This window comes from Lissotriton helveticus, chromosome 5_1 (genome assembly GCF_964261635.1).
Source record: "Lissotriton helveticus chromosome 5_1, aLisHel1.1, whole genome shotgun sequence".
NCBI classification, from domain to species: Eukaryota; Metazoa; Chordata; class Amphibia; order Caudata; family Salamandridae; genus Lissotriton; species Lissotriton helveticus.
This window is the reverse complement of record NC_136065.1, coordinates 1089286669-1089307598: the sequence shown is the minus strand read 5'-3', so window position 1 is coordinate 1089307598 and position 20930 is coordinate 1089286669. Positions and strand designations below refer to the sequence as shown.

The following is a 20930-nucleotide window of genomic DNA, read 5'->3' as shown; positions in this document are numbered from 1 at the left end:
TAAAGGATTAAAGTAATGTTCTTCAGGCTTTCTTATTCACGGGCCCACCTTTGGCTTGGTCACACGCAACAATAGTTCCAATATTACAAAAAAAATCTAAGGGTAATTCAAAGTGCTATTGCCCCATTTCCTTAATAACATCTACGGCCAGAATAATGAGCAGGATCGTGCTAGAACATATGCAAACTTGGACAGTTTTTATAACTACGTGCTTTCATATCTTCAGTTTGGAATCTATGTCAGTCTCAGGACCGTAGAGCAATGTTTTAACTATACCTGCAAATCAATAATACACAACAGCAAAGGAAGGTAAAGCTAATGTAGCTTTCCTGTACCTGAGTTTGTACTTCGATTCAGTCAATAGGTCAAAACTCTGGGCAATTATGACAGAACTAGAGGTGGAGCCCAGCATTATACATTTTCTGAGGGAGCTGCAAGTGTGAGGTATGGCCCAGCTGAGGAAACAACAGAAGGTTTTAAACTTGATTGTGGCGTGCACCAGACCGGCATTCTGGCCCCCTTTCTTTTTTCCTTTGATGTCAATGGCCCGGAAAAGTATTTTTAAAAATTCTAGAGCTGATTGTCCCATGATCGGCAATCGTAGTATACCTGCTCTGATCTGTGCCGATGATACAGTTTTATCGGCAAGAATTGCAGTGGGCTAGATCAGTTCTGTGCCTTTATGAATAGCTTAGACTTGATGGTAAATCAAACAAAAACCCACAGAATGGTCTTTGGACCCAGGACAAGGAAAACAAGGCTTTCTTTGTTAATGGTGTAAAATGTGAAAGGTCCCCTCATACCCTCACCTGGGAATACCATTTGATGACAGACTGACTTTGGGCATCCTGAAAGCCGGGAGGGCAGCCACTCTAGCCAGGTGCAGAGAAGCGGTTCTAGGCTTTGCAGCCAGACTCAGTAGCAAGCCAATTAAAGAGTTGATAACAATTTATAAGTCTAAGTGCTGACAATGTTCCACATATGAGGCCAATGTCTGGGGCTTTTGCGACCAGCCAGGGCTGGAAAAGGTAGAAAATGTGTTTTTATTAAAAGGCTGCTAGCTGTGCCTAAGTCCACTATCAATTATATTTGCCACATGGAAATTGGGCTAGAGTATATATCTGACCTTGTGAGGCTGTAACCCCTTCTGCTATTGCTGAAAGTATGGACTAAGGAGGAAACCCTGTTGAATCATACAATTTTAACCAATTGTCTGAAATTGGAAAAGAGTTTTAAAATACTGTGGATTGCATATATATCGAAGATTTGTAATTGGTTGACCGAAACGATCTGTTTTTGAGCCCATGTACTTTTCTGCCAGTTGCACTATGTCATTGATCAAACGTAGCTAAATGTGCTGAGGAGAGAATGTTTTAAAAAATCAGGACTGTCTACAGTTGTTGCTCACGCTCATTTGTTTTGGCATTGAGCCTTATTTGATATGGGTTAACATCTTACACCATAGGTTCCTGCTAAATAAACTGTCCCTGAACACCATCCACTTCCTTGATGCATATCCTAGGCAAGGTATGTTTGTTGGCAATCTGCCTGTCCGTCCATGTGACGGACGTTCTACACAAAACACACTACACTTTATCCGTTTTGTAAATACTATTCATCGCTGAGGAGAGTGCTTATTTTACTTTTACTGAAGCAGGCAAATTTTAGACAGTGTAGGGCTGCCATAGAATTTTTACAAACATTTCCTACAGTGTAGACATGTCTTTTGTCTGCAACTTTTATATAGCAAGCGATACGTATGAGCTCAGTAACTGATTCATGAATTGTTATGCTTGTGTATCATGTCCTAGTATTATGGTTTTATATGATATTGGATTTTTAATATTGTTTTATGTACCTTGTCGATCTTGTATTATTTTGTTTCTTTTATGCTCAGTGGATGACCGAATAAAGAATGTTGTTGATGGTGGAAGTCAGAAGGTAAAATCTTTAACTAGGACAAACCTGCTTGGTGCATCCAATCTGCGTCAAATTGCGCTTAGGTTCTGGTCTACCGCGACTATTGACTGTTATTGGCACTTTATATTTCTTGGTGCTATACCTACTTAAACATTTAAAAATTCATATCTCTGGTTCCTCTTATTGGATACTGGTGTCATTTTGCTTATTACATTTTACTCTATTTTTCTAATTCGGTTTGGGATTTTTATTGTGTTGCATTTCAACTTTATTACTGTTTTGGTACTCCAAAAGTAATTTACAAATTGCAGCTCTGCACCACGGCTACCATGGGGTTGAGCTCAGGTTAATTTAGTGACTTTGGGGGTTCATCCTGACAAGTGCTGTGATTATTCCTTGACATTGGTAGACACTCATCGCAAATAATAATTAAATTTCCTACAGGCACCATTCCCAGTTTTACTGAAAGGTGGCATGCAGCAGGAGCATGAGATGGTAGCAGACAAATCAAGTTGATTCCAAGTATCTGAGTGTGATCGTGGGCGGTCAGCGGACTGGTAAAGCAGGCGAGGAGGCCGGATATAGTGGGCGATAGCGGTTTATTGGGGTTTGTTTGTACAAGGTTTTTCGGGGACAGTAGGAGAGTCCGGTCCAAATCCCGGGAAGAGGTGTACGTCTTCTTCTTTCTTGTCTGGGCGGGATGAGGGTCCAAGGAAAGGCTGGGTCTTTGGTGTAGCTGCCTCGTTGTGGTCGGAGAATACCTCGGAGGGCAAACAAGAGAAAAGAGGGAGCCGTTAGCTGTGCTTGGACTCGAGATCCGGTACCTTCACCGTTAACCCGGGAGTGTGTGGATACGAAGGGGAAGTGAGGGCGGTACGGGTATGGATCAAGGAAAGGAAAGGAATGGAAGTGCTCAGGGATGTGGGGAGAGGGGTGCTCTTTATACAGTGTGAAGTGCGTATTTACAACCTGCTTAGTGCTTACTTGTGACGTGCCTAGGATAGCGGGAACAATTTACACTGGGAGGGGTTTCTAACTATATACACGGGCACCTAGCATGCTCAAGGGAGTAACTGGTACTCACGCGCTCCGCCGTAACTCTCCTCCGAGTTACGGCCGCTCTCCAGCCACCTCCGTGGGACTCCACCACTCTTCGGACCACTCCTCGCGTTCTCCGTTCCCGTCTTCTCCGTCCGTCACCGGTCCAGCCGAAATCTCCTGCCACAATCCTTCGACCCCGCTCGTGTCTTCTCTTCCGGCTTTTCTGTATCCGACAGTCGGTGGAAAGGCGGGACTTCCGGGGTCACGGTGTATCCCTTCCGGTCCTTCGGCACCTCTGATTGGTTCCTGCACAGGAGAGAGGGGCGGGATGCCTGTCGTCAGGGACGCTGTTGTTGGGGGCTCTACGCGTCTGCCTGGACGGGCTATGGTGCGAGGCGGTACTAGAGGGGATAGATAGTCTCGGATATGGGGATCTCGGGATTCGAGATCACATTGAGTTACCACAGTAAAGTAACTTTTCGTAGTGTCCATTACATGTTTTATAAATGGTTTGATATCAACGTTGCATCACGACTAGGAATAAAGTTATGGTTAAAGTTGCAAGATCAGAATTGGCTTGTTTGGCGAGATCCGTGCTATTCTTAGATTAGTGTGTAGGACAATGGATTGTGTCCGTTCTTATTCAAGAATGAAACTAGAGTACCAGAGAGATATGAGGTAGTTGCTTTGGAAACATATTTCTAATGGAATGTCTATCCTGACTACTAAACCTTATTTTAGTGAAAGCAATTTTCTACTTACACCTAAGGCATTATATGCTCTGATCTTGGCAGTAGCGCTGTTAGTTAATTAGCTACTATGTGACACTTTTGAATTTTGGATTTGGCCTGCTAATATTTGATTTCATTCATTTCAAGTGTCTTGTTTTATTTCCGCATCTCTCTCTGTATTTCGCTTAAGAGCTTTCTCTGCCGTTCTGCCTAACAAATTATATGTGCCTTTGTCAAAACTTAAAGGATCCTGTCTGTTTTAGTGCATTAAAATCTAAGAGGCTCTAACCATAGGACTAATTGCATTCTTGAATGTCTGTCTGGCAAATTGCTTCATGCCTTTTTTGATTACATTTCAGAAGCCTCCTCTCCAGCACTGTTTCTTAGGTCTTCTCTTCAACATTAATTTATGCACCGCTCCTTTTATTTCGCCATTTACAACGATTCATATGTTTCTCTGTGTCACTGCCTCAAGCATGCTTTCCGCCCCTCTGCCTCAAGCACCTTCTTTACCACACTCTTCGACGGTATGATTCATGTCCTCTTAAGTGCTCTTTGTGCTGCTTTGTTTCATGGCTGTCTCTGTCACAATGCTGCATGGTCCTCTATTCTAAACTGCCTCACATTTTCTGTGCCACAGTTATTCGCAGTGTCAGTCCATCACATCTCTTTGTGGACCAGGCTTGTCAACATAATTTTTTTGCCCATTTTTGCCACATTGGTCTTGATATCTTCTCAGTCATTATCCTTCCTGTTTTTATCTCTGTAGGAATAATTTTGGTGCCCTCGTTGTCGTTCCATTTTAGCCCCTTTGCTACTTCCTCTGTAAAGCTGCTGCTGTGCTCCACCCATCACCCTACCACTCCCTTTATTGCATTGATGTGTGGGTTACACGAGGTTTGATTGCTTTAGTGCCTCCATGCTTTAACATGTTTCACTGACCCATTCTCATCACATCTCTTCATAGTATTAAAACTTCTCTTTTGTATTGTCAATTATCAAACTCTGATCCTTTGTCAAAATGTTGTTTATCTTTCCTGTTCACTGGGAGTTTTTTTCAATGGTCTTTTAGAAAAAGTTGCAGAACTTTTCTGAGTTCTGTTTTCATGTAGCTGTTCAGTGCACACTTTTAGAACCACTTACTATATATATATCGCCTTTCCTAGCCCACCACAAAAGGTGTTGCGTTGAATATTCCCTTATTCCACCATATCATTTCCTGGCAACGTGTCTAGCAAGGAAAACGAATGTACTGACAACATGGCAGTCTTCCTCTTGTTTTAGACCCCCCCTACCCAAGTGTCTAAATTCTGTCTTCTCCATTCCCCTCTATTCTTCGGTCCACTGATCTCCTTCTCCTTTCTTCCTGGTTCCTCCTCACCTATTACAGCCTTAAAGCTCACTGCCGAGGACTATACCATTTGTTAGAATCTCAGACCCAAGTTATAGGCCCCAGCCACACGCGACGGCTAAAAACAAAGGAGACAGCCTTTACCAACTGGTCTAGCCAGATGAAGAAGGGCTATTAGTGCTGTTAGGACATTCCACCCACTAAGAATAGGTCTCGCCTTTGGGACCTTGTAAGTGTTTAGCCAGAGCTATTGGCTTTGCCAATGTCTTTAAGCTATGTTGTAGAGTGGCGTGACTCCTGTGCAGCATGTTGAAAAGTTATAAGAAAAAAGTCTCTCAAGCTGTGGAAAAGGCCAAGTACATTTCCAGAAGTGAACGTGGGCTCTTTGTAGATGTTGGGGGTGGGGGGCATGAAGGTTTACGGTCACATGTTTTCACTTCTACTATGGTTTAGGAAAAACAGCGCCCAGTGGTAGAGCACTGTACTGATAACATAGCAAAATGTGTTTCTGTTTATATTTAATGTTTTATGTACTGATGAGGTGCAACTAATGCGTAGTTAGTCTAATGTTTGTTCTTATATCTCTGAAGTACAGCTTACTTACTGCAGTATCTAAAAATGGAGGTTAGATCCGTCTTGTAATCTTCTTTGCTCAGTTTCCCCATGCAAACCTTTACTGTTTACGGTTTTTGAGGGTGAGGCAGTATCCCTTAAACATCCACTCAGGTGTGGGGTGCCTCAGGGCTCCTCCCTGATCCCCACCCTGTTTAATGCCTACATGGCGCCTCTAGACAGGATAGTCCAACCCTTCGGTGTGCGTATTGTCACCTACGCGGACGATACCCAACTGGTGGTCTCCTTAGACCATGCGGAGGGATCGTCCCACACCTTAGGCCCCTGTCTGGAGGCGGTCGCCAGATGGATGCAATCTTCTTGTTTAAAACTTAATGGGGAGAAGACTGATGTCATCCTGCTGGGTAATTCCTCCCCCCTCGCTTTTGCATCCATCTGGCCACCATGTCTAGGTGCGCCCCCCACTCCCAAGCCCCAGATAAAAAGCCTGGGGATTTGGTTTGACTCAGCCTTGAACTTTTCGGTACAGGCCACTAAGATTGCTGCCACCTGTTTTGGGTTGATGAGGATGTTGCGGAAGGTGCTCCCCCTGCTTCCATTCCAGGCCAGGAGGATCCTGGTCCAGGCCCTTATACTATCGCGCCTGGACTATGGGAACGCTCTCTTTATGGGAGCACCCGCCTTTGTCATCCAAAAGCTCCAAGTCACCCAAAACAGTGCAGCCCGTTTACTCTACAATCTTCCTCGCTGGCAGTCAGCTAGGAATGCCTTAAGAGAACTCCATTGGCTCCCCATTGCAGCGAGAGTACAGTTCAAGGCTATGTGTATTCTACACAAGGCCTTTCATCACACTGGCCCCGCAATTCTACAGACCTTGGTCACTCCCTATGTCCCTTCGCGCCCCCTCCGCTCTGGTTCCCTCCAGTTGGCCACCTCCATCAGAGTCAGGAAAACCCGCTGGGGCGGCCGCTCTTTTTCATACACCGCGGCCAAGCTCTGGAATACCCTCCCTTTACTCCTCCGGGAAACTACTAATCATCTCTCCTTCAGGAAAGCCCGGAAAACACACTTGTATGCGAAATCATGCTGATCTGCCCTGAGCCCGCGCTAATAAAGTTTCAGTCATAAGCGCTACGAGGCCTCCGGGTAGATAGCGCTATACAAGTGTAATTTAATAATAATAATAATAATAACTGTTTAAATTGAACGTGAAAAAAGTTATATAACACGAGCCCAATGGAAAGTACCTAGCCTTGTGTTCATTAAAAGAGTGTGTACCGTGATAACTTATCTATGCTCATGTTTGCGCTTAGCTACTGTGTACCTTAATTTATGTATTTTACCCAGTAGCTATATCTTCTACGGTTCCTAAACAAAAATATTCATCACTGATCATTAGATGTCCATTCATGTGCTAACCTTTGGTAGGAATGAATTCCTTTTTAGCCATATCGTGGCAACTCTTATACAGGACATTTCTACATAGAATTCTTAGCAGAATATAGCTTAATTGCATGGGAGCCAAGTTCACCATATCATTGGTGCGTCTGATAACAGGTAGTACGAGAAACTTAAAGCCAAATGCCACCCGCCTGTAGGATGCCTTTACCCCTGGTCCCAAATGACCCATGGAAAATATGCAGGAATTACTGCACTCCAATTCCCTCACAAGCATGAATAAAACACTCTTGTATTAGTTTTGTATAGCACCAGTCAGCGAGAGACACCTCTGCTGCTTTCCGTAGAACCTTGGAAGTGGGGATCAAACCCTTAGGGGGAAAAAAGATGGGTGGGTGACTATTCCGCATATAGAGTGATGACACTTCATCACATAAATGGACATCACCTAACCATACCATCGCTTTTATTGGGAAGGGTATTTTTGCACAAATATGTGACCTTAATACTTTTCTGAGATTTTTAAATAATCAAGCATATATATGATAAACAGTGTGCATTCGCATGTATAAGCCACATGTTATCACACACAGAAATATTTGAAGGAAACTGTGAAGTGTTTTCGTTATTGTAAATCACCTGCATCTTTACCCGTAGTAAAGGCCAGTTGTGCTTATAAATGACCAAAGGGGTAAGATTTAAGAATGAAGGAAAGGCAAGCTTGATTGATACATTTAAAAGAGGCGCTTTTCAATAAGTTAAAAACATAATATAAGTGTAGAATGATAATGCTTTGGTGCTAACATTCTGGTCAGAGTGAGACATGACTTGCAGCCTCATACAAGTCTTAAATTAATCCAGCATCTTTAGCAATGCTAATTACCCTATTTACACCTGTATATGTTCTTTCTAAGATGCACTCCACTCAACGCTACTCCATGCTTTGCAACTCCAGTCTATACCATTCGACTGTACACCAGCCTACTCTACTCTACGGAACTCTAAACCATTCCACTCAAAGCCACTGTATTTTCTGCCACTTCACTCTACGGTACTCCACACCACTCCTCTCTACACCACTACACCAATCCACTTTATGCCACTCCACAGTATGCCACTCCATGCTATTTATCCCATTCTATGCCACAACACTGTAAGCTGTTCCACTCTACTCTACTCTACTCCACTCCACTCTACTGTCTGGTATTACACTCTATGCATTCCTCTGTATGCCACTCCACTATACGCCACTGGACTCTATGCCACTCTACTCTGTGCTATTTCATTCTACAATACTCCACACTACTCTACCCTGTGCCATTTCAGGTTACGCCCCTCTACGCTATTCCACTCCACGATAAGCGATTCCACTCTATGCCACTCTACTGTATGCTATTTCCCTCTACACTTCTCCATTCTATGCCATTCCATTGTACACCGATACATTCTACATCACTCCACTCCACTTCACGCCACTCTGTTATTACACTCTTTGCGACTCAGCCCTACGCCACTCTTCCCTACAGTATTCGACTCTACGTCACCCTTTTGTACGCAAATCCACTCTACACCTTTCCACTCTAAGCCACTCCACCCTTTGCTGTTCCACCCTACGCTATTCTACTTTATGCTACTCCATTGTACACCACTGCAAGCTACGCTACTCCACTCTTCGCTTTAACACTCTACGCCACTCTGTTATATGCTACTCCATCCCCCGATATGATATTCCACGCCACTCCCCTGTGACCTATTCCACTCTATACCACTCCACTCCATGCTATTCGACTCTATGCCCCTACACTCAACACCCCTCTATACTGTACGCCAGGACACTGTATACTATTCCACTCTATGGCACTCCACTCTACCCCACAATTACACTTGCATATTTTCTTTCTAAACCGCACCACCTGGCAGTATGCAACAGCGAAGATGAGGTTCTTGTTGGTTTCTTTTTTGTGTCACATCTCATTTTGCTCCGCTCTCAGTTCCTACAGACAATGCAGCGTTGTCCCTTAGCATTGGGCAGGTTAAATCATTGTGAAAAGCATGAAGGGTTCTGGCAGGACCCTTGGGTCACTACAAGAATGATTGCTTAAACTCTGCTCCCCCCAAACCCATACAACATTGCACCTATTAGATGTATGTTTTGTGTGACAGTTAAAGTCCTTGTGCCTTCATATTTTTCATTTTATTTAAGAGCTGCAGGGCTGCCGTCCACATGCTTGTTTGATATTGTATGGTGTGAGCAAGAATTCGAATCATTTAGGTTCTATTACTGTCTGCTGTATATTGTACAAGTTCAGTTCTTCGTGTGCTGTATGGCTGGGACGGCAGTGGCACACAATAGACAAACACCACCTATTTTCTGTCACGATGCCCCTTTGTATTAATTGTATGATAAGTCCTGAGATATTTTAAGGTGGGTTTCCAATGTATTCCTGTTTCCTTTCTTGCCCTTCATACTCTCATAAATTCACCCAAAACTATCATCCTTTCTGATCTACTAATTGATTTCATTTATCCCTCACACTTGGTTTTTTTTTGTGTGCACTAGCGCATAAACTCAGAGTCAGAATTGTAGAAGTACACCCTGATGTCTGCAAACACATTTCAGAACTCAACGCTGATATGAACAGGGTGCATGGAACAGTGGAGGCAATGAGCTAATGTTACAAATGATGGTTGATTATGAACAGTTCACGATGATGACTATTGCCATTCTTGTCATGCAAACTCCTCAAAAACGCAGGGTCTGATTTAGATCTTGGCGTATGGGTTACTACATCACACCTATGACGGATATCCCATCCGCCGAAACATAAATCCCATAGGATATAACGGGATTTATAATTTGGTGAACAGGATATCCTTCACCATTGCGGACGGAGCAACCTGTCCTCCAAGATCTAAATCAGGCCCTTAATAAGTGTGAAGATTTGGAGAATCGAATTTTCTGGGACAATGTGTGCAGGGAAAGCAGACAGTTGAGGAGATGAGGAAAAGTGCTCTTCACCCTGGCTCCAAAATAGAGCTTATCCGTTCAAATGTCCTTTGAGCATCTTTATAGTGCTAGGCAAAGAAGCACAAAATGTTCGGACAGAAAGTGAGACATCTTAGTTAAAAGCTCCTCCCCCTCCTTGATAGAAAGCCTAATCAAAGAAGAACGAGTCCCTGGATTTATAAATACTATTTGGACAATGTAGCCACTCTGCTCGAACAACTATAGTTTGGACCCATAGTCAGAGAATTGTTAACTAAAAACCTCCAACATCACCAGATGTACGTGATGGAGTTAAACTTCTTGTGGGCAGGCAAAATATTACTGTGATAATGATATCCAAGGAGGCAAGACAAAAGAAGATAATGATAAAAATGACCCCAAGGAAACAAGCCTCCAACAGACATGGAAAAGGGTCACAGAGGTCAGGAGCATTAAAAGGTCAAGAGGGAAACAACCAGAAACACTTTAGTTCAACGCTAGAGGTGTCGACTGCACTCACTTAGGGAATCCTTAATGAGGTGGTGACAATATTGTTTTACTTTAAAGTTGCATTGAAATGAGTGGACTTAGGAATCGTTGTTGCTGAGCTTCTAGTCTAATTATACTCTAATGTTAGAGGCATTGTACCAGGTGATGACATAATTCCGAGTTGTTTGGCAGATTTGGATTGCAGAGCGAGGTGGTTGGTTAGTTAAGCTCTGGTTACACTGATTTTACTACAACTAATTGCAATATGGGTATGGTCCTATGTTACATGTCACCCCCATTTCTGAAATATCTGGGTACAGGTGGTTTAGGAAGGACTTTGAAGCAATAAATCTGTGATTATGGATCTGTCATGTTCTTTTTGGCCATTTTGTTGTCCATTGTAGTGTGAATGTTGGGGGGGCCGCACTGTCACTCGGGAGAATCTTGATGCTATGGACTGTGTCAGTGTTCATGTATACTTCTTTACATTGCCCCCTTGTGCTCTGTCACAGTGACGTAAAATAGGCCCTCGAAGCCCTCGTTGTGGGGCCCCCTCAGCACAGTACTCTGGCATGAGAGCTTCTAACTGACTCCGAAGAGGGGGCCCCTTCATGTACTTGCCCCGTCATGTACTTGTCCCGTCATATTTTGTTACACCACTGCTCTGACATCCTTAAATGTAAGGGGATATCATTCACCCACAAAGTGTATGACATTCTGGCATACATTCAGTCCCTTCTGTTAGATATTGTCCTCATTCAAGAGATGCACATATTTAAGAAGGACCAGTTCAGGCTTTGCTATAGGCACCTTCAGCAACAGTACTGGGCACCAGCAGCCACTAAGGTGGCAGGGGTAGCAAGTATGATTATTTATTCAACCAACACTTCCAGTGAATACAAGCCGGAGACACTGCACTCACTGAGGTACAACAAGGCTGACCTGAGGAACATGTGAATCACTTTGGCGCACATATGTGCCCCCACTTAGCTACAAGATCAATTCCTAGTTGAATTCCCTGGAATGCTTTGTGAGTTTCCGTAAGGGACAAGTTCTGCGTTTGAGAAGTGGATGGGAGTTGAGGATTAGTCTTGCTAGGCAGAAGATGAAAACATATTGTTCTCATACTTTCTTCTTCCTAAAAAAAGACATCTGATGTTGGACATCACCATTTTCAACCGAGTGTTGACGTGGGGATTTGTAAGCGTGACTCTATTGCTCTCTTTTTAGCAAGACAGAAGTTGGTCTATGCTCTCAATGAAGGGTATATTTATTTCCACAATCCAAAACGACCTGGTAGCATAAGCTCTTTGAGGTGTGTTCAGCCTCACTTCAGGCAGAAAAGAGGCCAATATTTCTGTACGTAAATTCCTTTTGGAATGTGGTGCACCCCACACATTTTCTGCTGAATGGAAAATCTGTAATCCACTCAAAGAGACCTAAACCTGCTCAATCACTCCTTTTTTAAGACGGCAGTCTGTAGAGAGAATTAGTTAAGGAAAAAGTAAGCTCTAAAGGTACAGTAAGGCATATATTTTTATGGAATAGATACCAGGTAAGAGATGGTTTATCATAGTGTTCTTCGCTTGACTAGGTTTGCTTTTCTGTGTGTCTATCCCCGCTACATATGTGGCTGGAATTGAAACAGCAAACCATAGGTGATAACATGTTTTCATTTTACAGCGAGACAAATATCTAAATGAAAGAAATATGGGAAAATTGTTAAAAAATCTTCGAGAACTGTTATTTCTGCGTGCTTGTTTAAAACTCAGTAACCATTTCTGGTGTTTTTTTTCTTCTTTTTTTGTAATTAGCACGCTACGTTTTATCTGTTAGACGAATTACGATAAATATGAAATATGTAAATTTATCAGCTAACATTGTCTTTTGTTTGAATGCAAACGTCAAGGGCCATTTTATTTTAAATCTGCCTTGCCGCTTTCATGTTCCCTGTGTGTAATCAATAGTTTCAGTGAAGAACGATCTCAAAAGTAAATTAATGATCTATAACCTGTCTAACGCCTAACAAAAGTTATGATTGCTGTTGTCATATCTTGTTTCTCAAATTCTAACTTGGTTTCATTGGTTTTGTGGGCCTCTCCCTTTCCAGATCATATCAAGTATCCACCTCCTGCCTTACTTCTGGTCCTGGTTTCGGTGTCTTACCTCTTTTCTCTCCCTTTCAGTTCCTTTGTCCCTGTCCCGTACCTTTGTTGTCAGCAGAACTGAGTCGCTAGCTGGCTCCCCAGGTAAATCTGCATGCTTCTTTTCCTGATTCTTGTTCAGCGTTAAGATGATAAAGTTAGTTCCATCTTCATCTCATCTGTTACCTTCACAGTACTTGTTGGCAGCAAACCTACAAAATAAATAGGCTATGCAGGTAAGATGGCTTGGGTTTGGTTTGACATGCAGGGAGAGAATGTGTCACATTAAAGATTTTGAATCTAAACAAACGCAGAGAGGATCGCCTCTTAATGTCTGTTTTATAAATGTAAGCACTCGGCCCTTTCAGAGAAGGACACCAATGCATTTGTTCTTAAAAATAATAGCAATTGTATAAAACATAGTATCACTTAATTTGTTACTGATGATGCCCCTTAGGAACACTTAAGCTGCTTATATTTTTCACCTCCCTGAAACTACATTTGTTGCTTAAAGTAATATAAAATGGCACAACTAATCCACTCCCCCTAGAGAATACACTGTTGCATGGCAATGACTAAACTGTTTTTCTGCATCGATTTCACGGACGTTCTCACATGTTAATTGTTATAGTAAACGTTTTATAGAATTTACTATCGATATTTTTTACATCAGATATATTTGTCGCATTGTTTTTTTTTATAGATTGAGGGTGTCAAAATAGGTTTTCCTCTAATCTTTTATTTATTTATTTGTAACCAATTTTATTGAGCTTCAACATTATGGGTGTCATTAGGATGGCGGACGGACTTTGATCGTCCGCCATCCATCCTGTCGTGGGCAGGGACCGTCCGCCATAAGGGCGGAGGTCCCGTGCCTCGAATTAGGATGCTCCCGCCACAGTGGCGGGGGCATCCCGCATTTTTAACATTGCGGTGGGCGGTGCTGAAAGCACCGTCCGCCGCAATGCCAAAAATGCATGTTGTGCGTTTCAAAGCACATGACAGGCACCGACCGCGCGTTGCCTGCCATGTTGTACTTTGAAACGCAGGGGGTACCATAACCCACAACGGGCCCCCAAAGCAAAGACCGTATGCCTTTCCGTGCTTCCCCAAAGCACATCCTAATATGGCTGGCGGTGTCTGATAGACACCGCCAGCATATTAGCCCTTTTCCGCCACGGTCGCAAGGTGACCGCTGCGGAAAAGCGGCGGACGGTCTTCCCGTCCGCCGCTGACCCCCCAGCCATCCTAATGTGGCGGAGGGTCATTTCTGTGTGGATGGCGGACGGAGTGCGCATGAGTCAAGGTTACAAACACCACATGCACGAAATTATCAAGCACGTTAAGTCGGTTCCGAATAGAGTGCACTGTCAGTGATAATCGGAGTCTAACACAGTGGGTAACCCCCTCTTTTTTATTTATTATTTTTATTTTTTATTTTCTATGTTTTTCCTAATACTCTCCCTAACAGGCGGTTGTGTGTTAAAATGTATATACCAGGCAAGCAAATGTATGTATTGTGAGTCCTGATGATGATCCCGTATTACTGAGCATAAGGGATCGAAAACGTCGACTTTTTTGAAGTGTTTTCACAGCCAAACTATTCTGTTTAATTCATGCTGTGTCTAGCACTCTTTTGGCACTACTTAGAAACCCTACTGAATTACAAGTGGCCAACTATGCTCCTTCTTGCCTAAAACCCTCTCTGTTTGTTCACAAAACGGTACAGGACTGTGCCTTTTCCTTATCTCATTATATAGCTCATTACAAAAAATAAAATTACCCTGTCCGGCTGGACAGTGGCCAATATAGCTCCCACTGTGGACTATGTTTTATTTGTTATTCTGTATTTAGATACTCCTTGGGACCATTGTTGTTTATAAAGTATAGCTACCCACGGTCCCTGGATAACCGAATGGGTTCCCTTGTTGTTTAAAAACAGACTTTAGCGCAATCGCATGATTGCAAGGGTCCAAAGTAAACACTTCTAGCCCTCAGCCGAGGGCTGGCTCACCTAGTACTTCTCACCTTTTTCACATTTTTTTCACTGAATCTTACCCCCGCCTACTGCTCTTGCTCTGACATGTCTGCACACGCACCTCTGTATACCGATGACTATATCAAGGAAATATGCCATGGTCCGTCCCTTCTCTCAAATACTACCGAATCACCCAGCACAACCCCTAGTCCGCTTCCAGAACAATTAGAAAAACTCAGGAAGAAACAGACCCGGCTAAAACTGATGGTCTTAATGCTCACTGATTATCTCAAAGCTGACGTAATCCCACTCGGCCTCCAAGTCAGAAATATACCCGGTATATTTACCGACAATCCTAAATATATTACAAATTTTAGCTATATAAGTACTACATGCTCCAGACATTGGTTGGTGCTTGGTATAGATATAGCGATAGAAACCTTAAAAGCATTAGACATAGAAATCAAGGATATAGAGAAACAATTAGGGGATTCTGACCTCACAAGCGAATGCAAAAAATTATTGGAACAACTTGAAAAAAGTTTCGCTGACTTCCACCGAATTGAGGAAAATAAAAAAGCAAACAAAGTAAAGAAGGATATCAAACAATACAGTGTAGAAAATACTTACCCATATCTCCAAAAAGATTTCTACTCTAACAGAGCTTACTCACATCCCCAATCTAACAGACCCTGGGGCCGATTCAATCGCCGTCAAAACCTTGTGGGTTTTTCGGACACTTCGGTTGATTCATCGGAAAGTTCTGACCCAGGAGAAGGACCCAGTATCCCCAACAAACGTGGTGGTGGCCAGACTAATTTTTTAGGCAGGGCCAACCCAATACCCCCCAACGTGGCAAAGTAAAGCGCACGCAAAGATGGCAAAACCCACCGGGCGAGAGAAGGACAAGGAACAATTATTACCAATGGTAATAAATACCACCCCAGAGGAGATCCCTATTTTTAATCTCTCAAAACATACACTACTGGATGCTGAGATTGATCTACTTAAAAAAGGCCTATCCTTTGTGCCTACTACTATTCCAAACTTTATGGAATTACATACTGAGTTACTCAGATTCTTTAGAACAATTCGGCTTAAAGCTTTTTTCCAAATACATCCCAGTACTGCCCCTACTGCCAACACTCCATTTCGCCCTCCATCCACATTCTCTCCATCAGCAGGAATGATCCCCCCTGAGGTTACCACGTTTGAGAAACTTGTACTGGCAGACCTCGATATTCTTGAAAAAACAAAGGTTTTCATACCCTATAATATATCTAAAGATGAGAAGAAGGCCATTCTCACATTGAAAACAAATAAAAAGCTTGTAATAAAGAGCGCAGACAAGGGCGGTGGGATCGTCCTCCCAAGAGATTGACAACTATAAACTAGAAATTCTACGTCAACTCAATAATACTGACCACTATCAGAAACTCCCTGGTAACCCCACCGGACAAATACAAGATGTGATAAGTAAAGTCACATCACAAGCACTACTGGATGGTTTCATTAATAAGAAAGAATTTCACTTCCTTAACACCAAGTCACCACGCATTCCGGTAATATACACCTTACCGAAAATACACAAAAATTCACAAAACCCTCCAGGTCGACCCATTGTTTCGGCTTGTGGCTCAGTTTTAGAGCCTCTAGGAGCGTACGTGGACTTTTTTATTAAAGAATTTGTGCAATCTACTAGTTGCTATGTAAGAGACAGTATGCAAATGATCAATCTAGTAGAAAATTTTGATTTTGATCCCCATCGTGAGACCTTATGTACAATGGATGTGGAATCATTGTATACCAATATCCCACAGGTCACAGCATTACTTACCATCCAGAAGATTCTTGACACACGTCCACGTCCCCATAGAGTCCCCACCCTGTTTATTTTACAGCTGTTGGAACTCTGCCTGACTAGGAATTTTTTCCTGTTTGATGATACCTACTATCAGCAAATCAAGGGGACCAGCATGGGGGCTATTTTTGCTCCGAATCTAGCTATACTGTTTATGGACCAACTTGAAACTGGATCCATCTTGTCAGATTCTAACCCCTTCCACTCTGGGATCAGAGTGTGGAGGCGCTATATAGACGACATTTTTCTTATTTGGAACCTCCCAGTTGAAATACTCACCCAGTTCCTCCACTGGCTCAATAATAACTGCTGTGGCCTAACGTTCACACTAATGTGGAATAAGGAATCTATACCCTTCCTAGACCTCACTATTTACCACTCAGATGGTAAGCTCTTGACACGACTGTTCAGAAAACCGACTGAGAGAAATACCCTCTTGAGTTATAAGAGTAACCACCCCAGGGCTCTGAGGGATGCGTTACCTTACTCGCAATTTCTGAGGATCAGGAGAAATTGCTCCTGCAAAGAGGATTACTTTAGGGAATCCTCAACCCTCTCAAACAAATTGAAAGACAGGGGTTACCCTAAAAGGATCATAAAACAATCCTTGAAACGGGCATGGTACTGCCCGAGGGAAGTCTTACTATCACCAAAAGAAAAAACCCAAAAAGAGATAATTGCATGCGTAACAACTTTCTCTACAATCTCTAACAAAGTCAGGAAGTCAGTCCTAAAGCACTGGTCAACGCTTAATGTAGGCATCCTGAATATTCAAAAGCCACTATTTGCTTTCAAGAAGAGTAAAAACTTAAGAGACCACCTTGTACGAGCAGCATTACCACCCCCTACTCAGAATCCCACCATAGAATCTCTTTGGGGTTTGCCTCCAATTATAGGGCATGCCAAATGCGGTTGTTGTAACGTCTGCGACTTCACGGTGGAGGGCATAGATTTCACACACAATAGTATCACGTATGTGAGACGCGTATTTTCAAATTGTAATACACACAATGTGATCTATGCCATCGAATGCCCGTGTCCTAAGCTGTATATAGGGCAGACTACGCAGAAAGCAAAGACCCGCATCTGCCAACATCGAAGCAGAATCAGATGCCGGACAGCCAATGCCCCACTGGTGGACCACTACAATGAGGCAGGCCACAATGAAAATGACATTAAGTGGACAATTTTGAAAGTTGTCAAGCCGCCACTGAGAGGCGGAAACCTCGCGCAGATGCTGAACAGAGAAGAGCTTAAAATCATGATCCTTTTCAACACTATTCGTGATGGTCTAAATCGGGCTGAGGATTGGACCACACTATTATAAAAAGAAGGAACAATTTGAAATACTTTGAACAATTTAAAATGGAACTTGAGATTGTGCAAAAAATATTGAGAGACTGGACCTTTTTAGCATATTCCTTGAACATGCTTAAATCAACATTTTGTATATAATTGTAAATATTCTGTTTATGTTTTTAATGACAATCACAGTCACACGGGCACTGCGCCGCTGCATTATTGCATATTTTCACTGCGCCGCTGCACCTTATCACCACACATCACCTTTGCGCCGTGATACTCCATATACCCCTCAGAATTCCTTGATAATGAATAATAATAAAACCCCACTCCAAGATGGCGCCCATGCGCGCCTAGTCCTACCTCCCTTTCTCTTGGGGCACGCTTATCTGGCGTTCCCTCCCTTGCTCTACAGTGACTGCGACTCGGCAGAGCACTCAGGGCTAACGGACACTGCGGAGGAATTCACCCTCCCAAGGTAAGCAAAACCAGTCCATAGAACCAATTCGGCCCGCTTGCCCCCTGTTTCCAATATGAGACTAATACGAAGTATCTCGCCCCCTGTTTCCAAAATGAGACTAATACGAAGTATCTTCTACAGACTCGTCTCGAGCCATCCGTGGACCACACGGGCCAATCCTCCCCTCAAGGTAAGCCCTTCTACCCTTAGTCACTTAGGTAGAGCCAACCCGCCAAAACTCGTAATTCACACTAGCTTTCTATTCCACAGACAAGTTTTACCTAATTGGAAACGAGGCGGAGCACACGCAATATCCTGAAATTATCAGGTAATAGCTTAAACCATGAACCCCTTGCACTTAGTACAAAATGAACCTTTATTTAATGGTCTTTTTTCTACCTTAGGCACACCCTAAAGCAGTGTCCACCTCAATATTCTTTTCCCTGAACCCCTCCGACCCGATACGGGTAAGCAACCCCAACCCCCCCCCCCCCCCCCCTCCGACAGGCACGGAATGAATGCGCACGAGCGTGCATGGTACAAGAGCAGACGCGGATGCCATTGATTGAAGAATACACGCGTACTTTGCAATTCAACTATTAGATATACCAAAAGCCTTTAAGAATATACAGGATAAGAATTATTTAATTTTTCAAAGTCGCTTTAACTCTAGCAATGACAGAAGACTGTTAATATTTTTAAATACACATGTCACGTACTTCACTGTGCGCGTGAGTCAAGGTTACAAACACCACATGCACGAAATTATCAAGCACGTTAAGTCGGTTCCGAATAGAGTGCACTGTCAGTGATAATCGGAGTCTAACACAGTGGGTAACCCCCTCTTTTTTATTTATTATTTTTATTTTTTATTTTCTATGTTTTTCCTAATTCTCTCCCTAACAGGCGGTTGTGTGTTAAAATGTATATACCAGGCAAGCAAATGTATGTATTGTGAGTCCTGATGATGATCCCGTATTACTGAGCATAAGGGATCGAAAACGTCGACTTTTTTGAAGTGTTTTCACAGCCAAACTATTCTGTTTAATTCATGCTGTGTCTAGCACTCTTTTGGCACTACTTAGAAACCCTACTGAATTACAAGTGGCCAACTATGCTCCTTCTTGCCTAAAACCCTCTCTGTTTGTTCACAAAACGGTACAGGACTGTGCCTTTTCCTTATCTCATTATATATCTCATTACAAAAAATAAAATTACCCTGTCCGGCTGGACAGTGGCCTGATATTTGTAAGGCACTCTATAACGTTGCAAAGTACAACGCAAGAGAGGCATACAATACAGTATTAGGATATACATAACAATAAACAGCATGTGCAGAGTCATATGACTGAGGTGCAAGATAATCTCAGGGAAGGGATTGGTTGGGGTCTGAGACGGGGGATGGTTCAGCTCCTCTTTATAAGTTTGTAAGTCCAGTAATTGCATACCTCCCAGTGCTGGGGATTTTGGGTAATCAACAACAGGCCTCTTCTCGCTCAGTGCCACCGCTTCCGCCTTAACCCACTTCAGCGTCGCCGCACGCCAGTGGACAACATCTGGTCATTTCTGGGCTTTCCAGTGCATGGCAAAGAGCCTATGGACCATAAGCAGTGGCAAGTCAATGAAACAATTGGTGTCTCTTGCAGTTTTTGAGCTCTAAAATAGCTCTAATAATGAACCCTCTATTGTACAGACATTGGTGCGCCCGGTCCCTCTACTAATGCATTTGACAGACCGCTCCAGAACATATGTGCCATGTCAACCCCTTTTTCCTCTAATCTTTTAAAGGTGATAGATGTTCTAGGCTCACCTGCCCCAACTCCTTTATTTCGTTTTATTTTTTAAGAGTTATTTTAATTATTCCTTTTGTCTTTCTATATGGTTCCTTGTATTTTTTTTTATAAAGATATTTTATTTTTTTATTTATTTATGAAAACAATATTGTCACATAACAATAACAACAGATCGCACCTTAACCAGGCAATTTCATACCGCTTTCCTCTCTCGAATGACTACCCTCGTTCTTGGCGCTTGCCGGGCTCAGAACCTTGTATATGGTCCCTTTGTGTGTTAGGATTGTCCTGGTACTCCATCTCACTTGTCCCCCCAATGCCTTAAGTTCGTCTTTGCTCCTTTAGTCCTGTGTCCCCCCGTGGTGGTTTGAGTGTCATTGTTACTTTGCGTTAGACCATAGTAGTTTATCCAGATACTTCAGATTTTAGTGAATTTCTTGGGACACCCTCTACTTTTGTATGTCACCCTTTCCACTGCCCTTTAGAGATCCATGCTATGTTTCCATTTGTGTAATGTCGGAGTCTCCTGTGTGCCCCAATACCGTGCTATGTTCCTCTTCACCACTACCAGGCCCAACAAGCTGAAAAGTAGTTTGGGTCTGGGGACATCAATATTGCATGGGATTCCCAGCAGGATAAATTGCGGGTCAGCTGGGAGAGAGACACCCAACATTGCATTGAGTTCTTTTGTTATCTTGCCCCAGTACACCCGTATGCAGGAACACTCCCATATTGTGTGTAGGAAGTTTCCTGTGGCAGCTAGGCAGCGCAGGCACAGGGCGGGCTCTGCCCACCCCATTTTAAGTAGCCTTTCTCTGTCATATTAGGCCCAGTGTAGGATTTTAAACTAGATGAGATGGAGTCTGACTTATATTGCGACCTCTCTAGTGTGCACCAGGGCCT

General features: G+C 43.0%; 1 protein-coding gene across 5 annotated transcripts in view; it reads left to right on the top strand.

Moving 5' to 3' along the window:
• Window positions 1-20930, top strand: part of CNNM2 (cyclin and CBS domain divalent metal cation transport mediator 2) — a 1049463-nt gene that overhangs the window by 942376 nt on the left and 86157 nt on the right. For 3 of the 5 annotated variants that reach the window (XM_078643679.1, XM_078643674.1, XM_078643676.1), the window contains one exon: window positions 12676-12738. The exons of the other annotated variants lie outside the window; for them this stretch is intronic. In XM_078643679.1, coding sequence (XP_078499805.1) covers window positions 12676-12738 — 63 coding nt within the window. The remainder of the gene's footprint in view (window positions 1-12675; window positions 12739-20930) is intronic. 5 annotated transcript variants of the gene reach the window in all.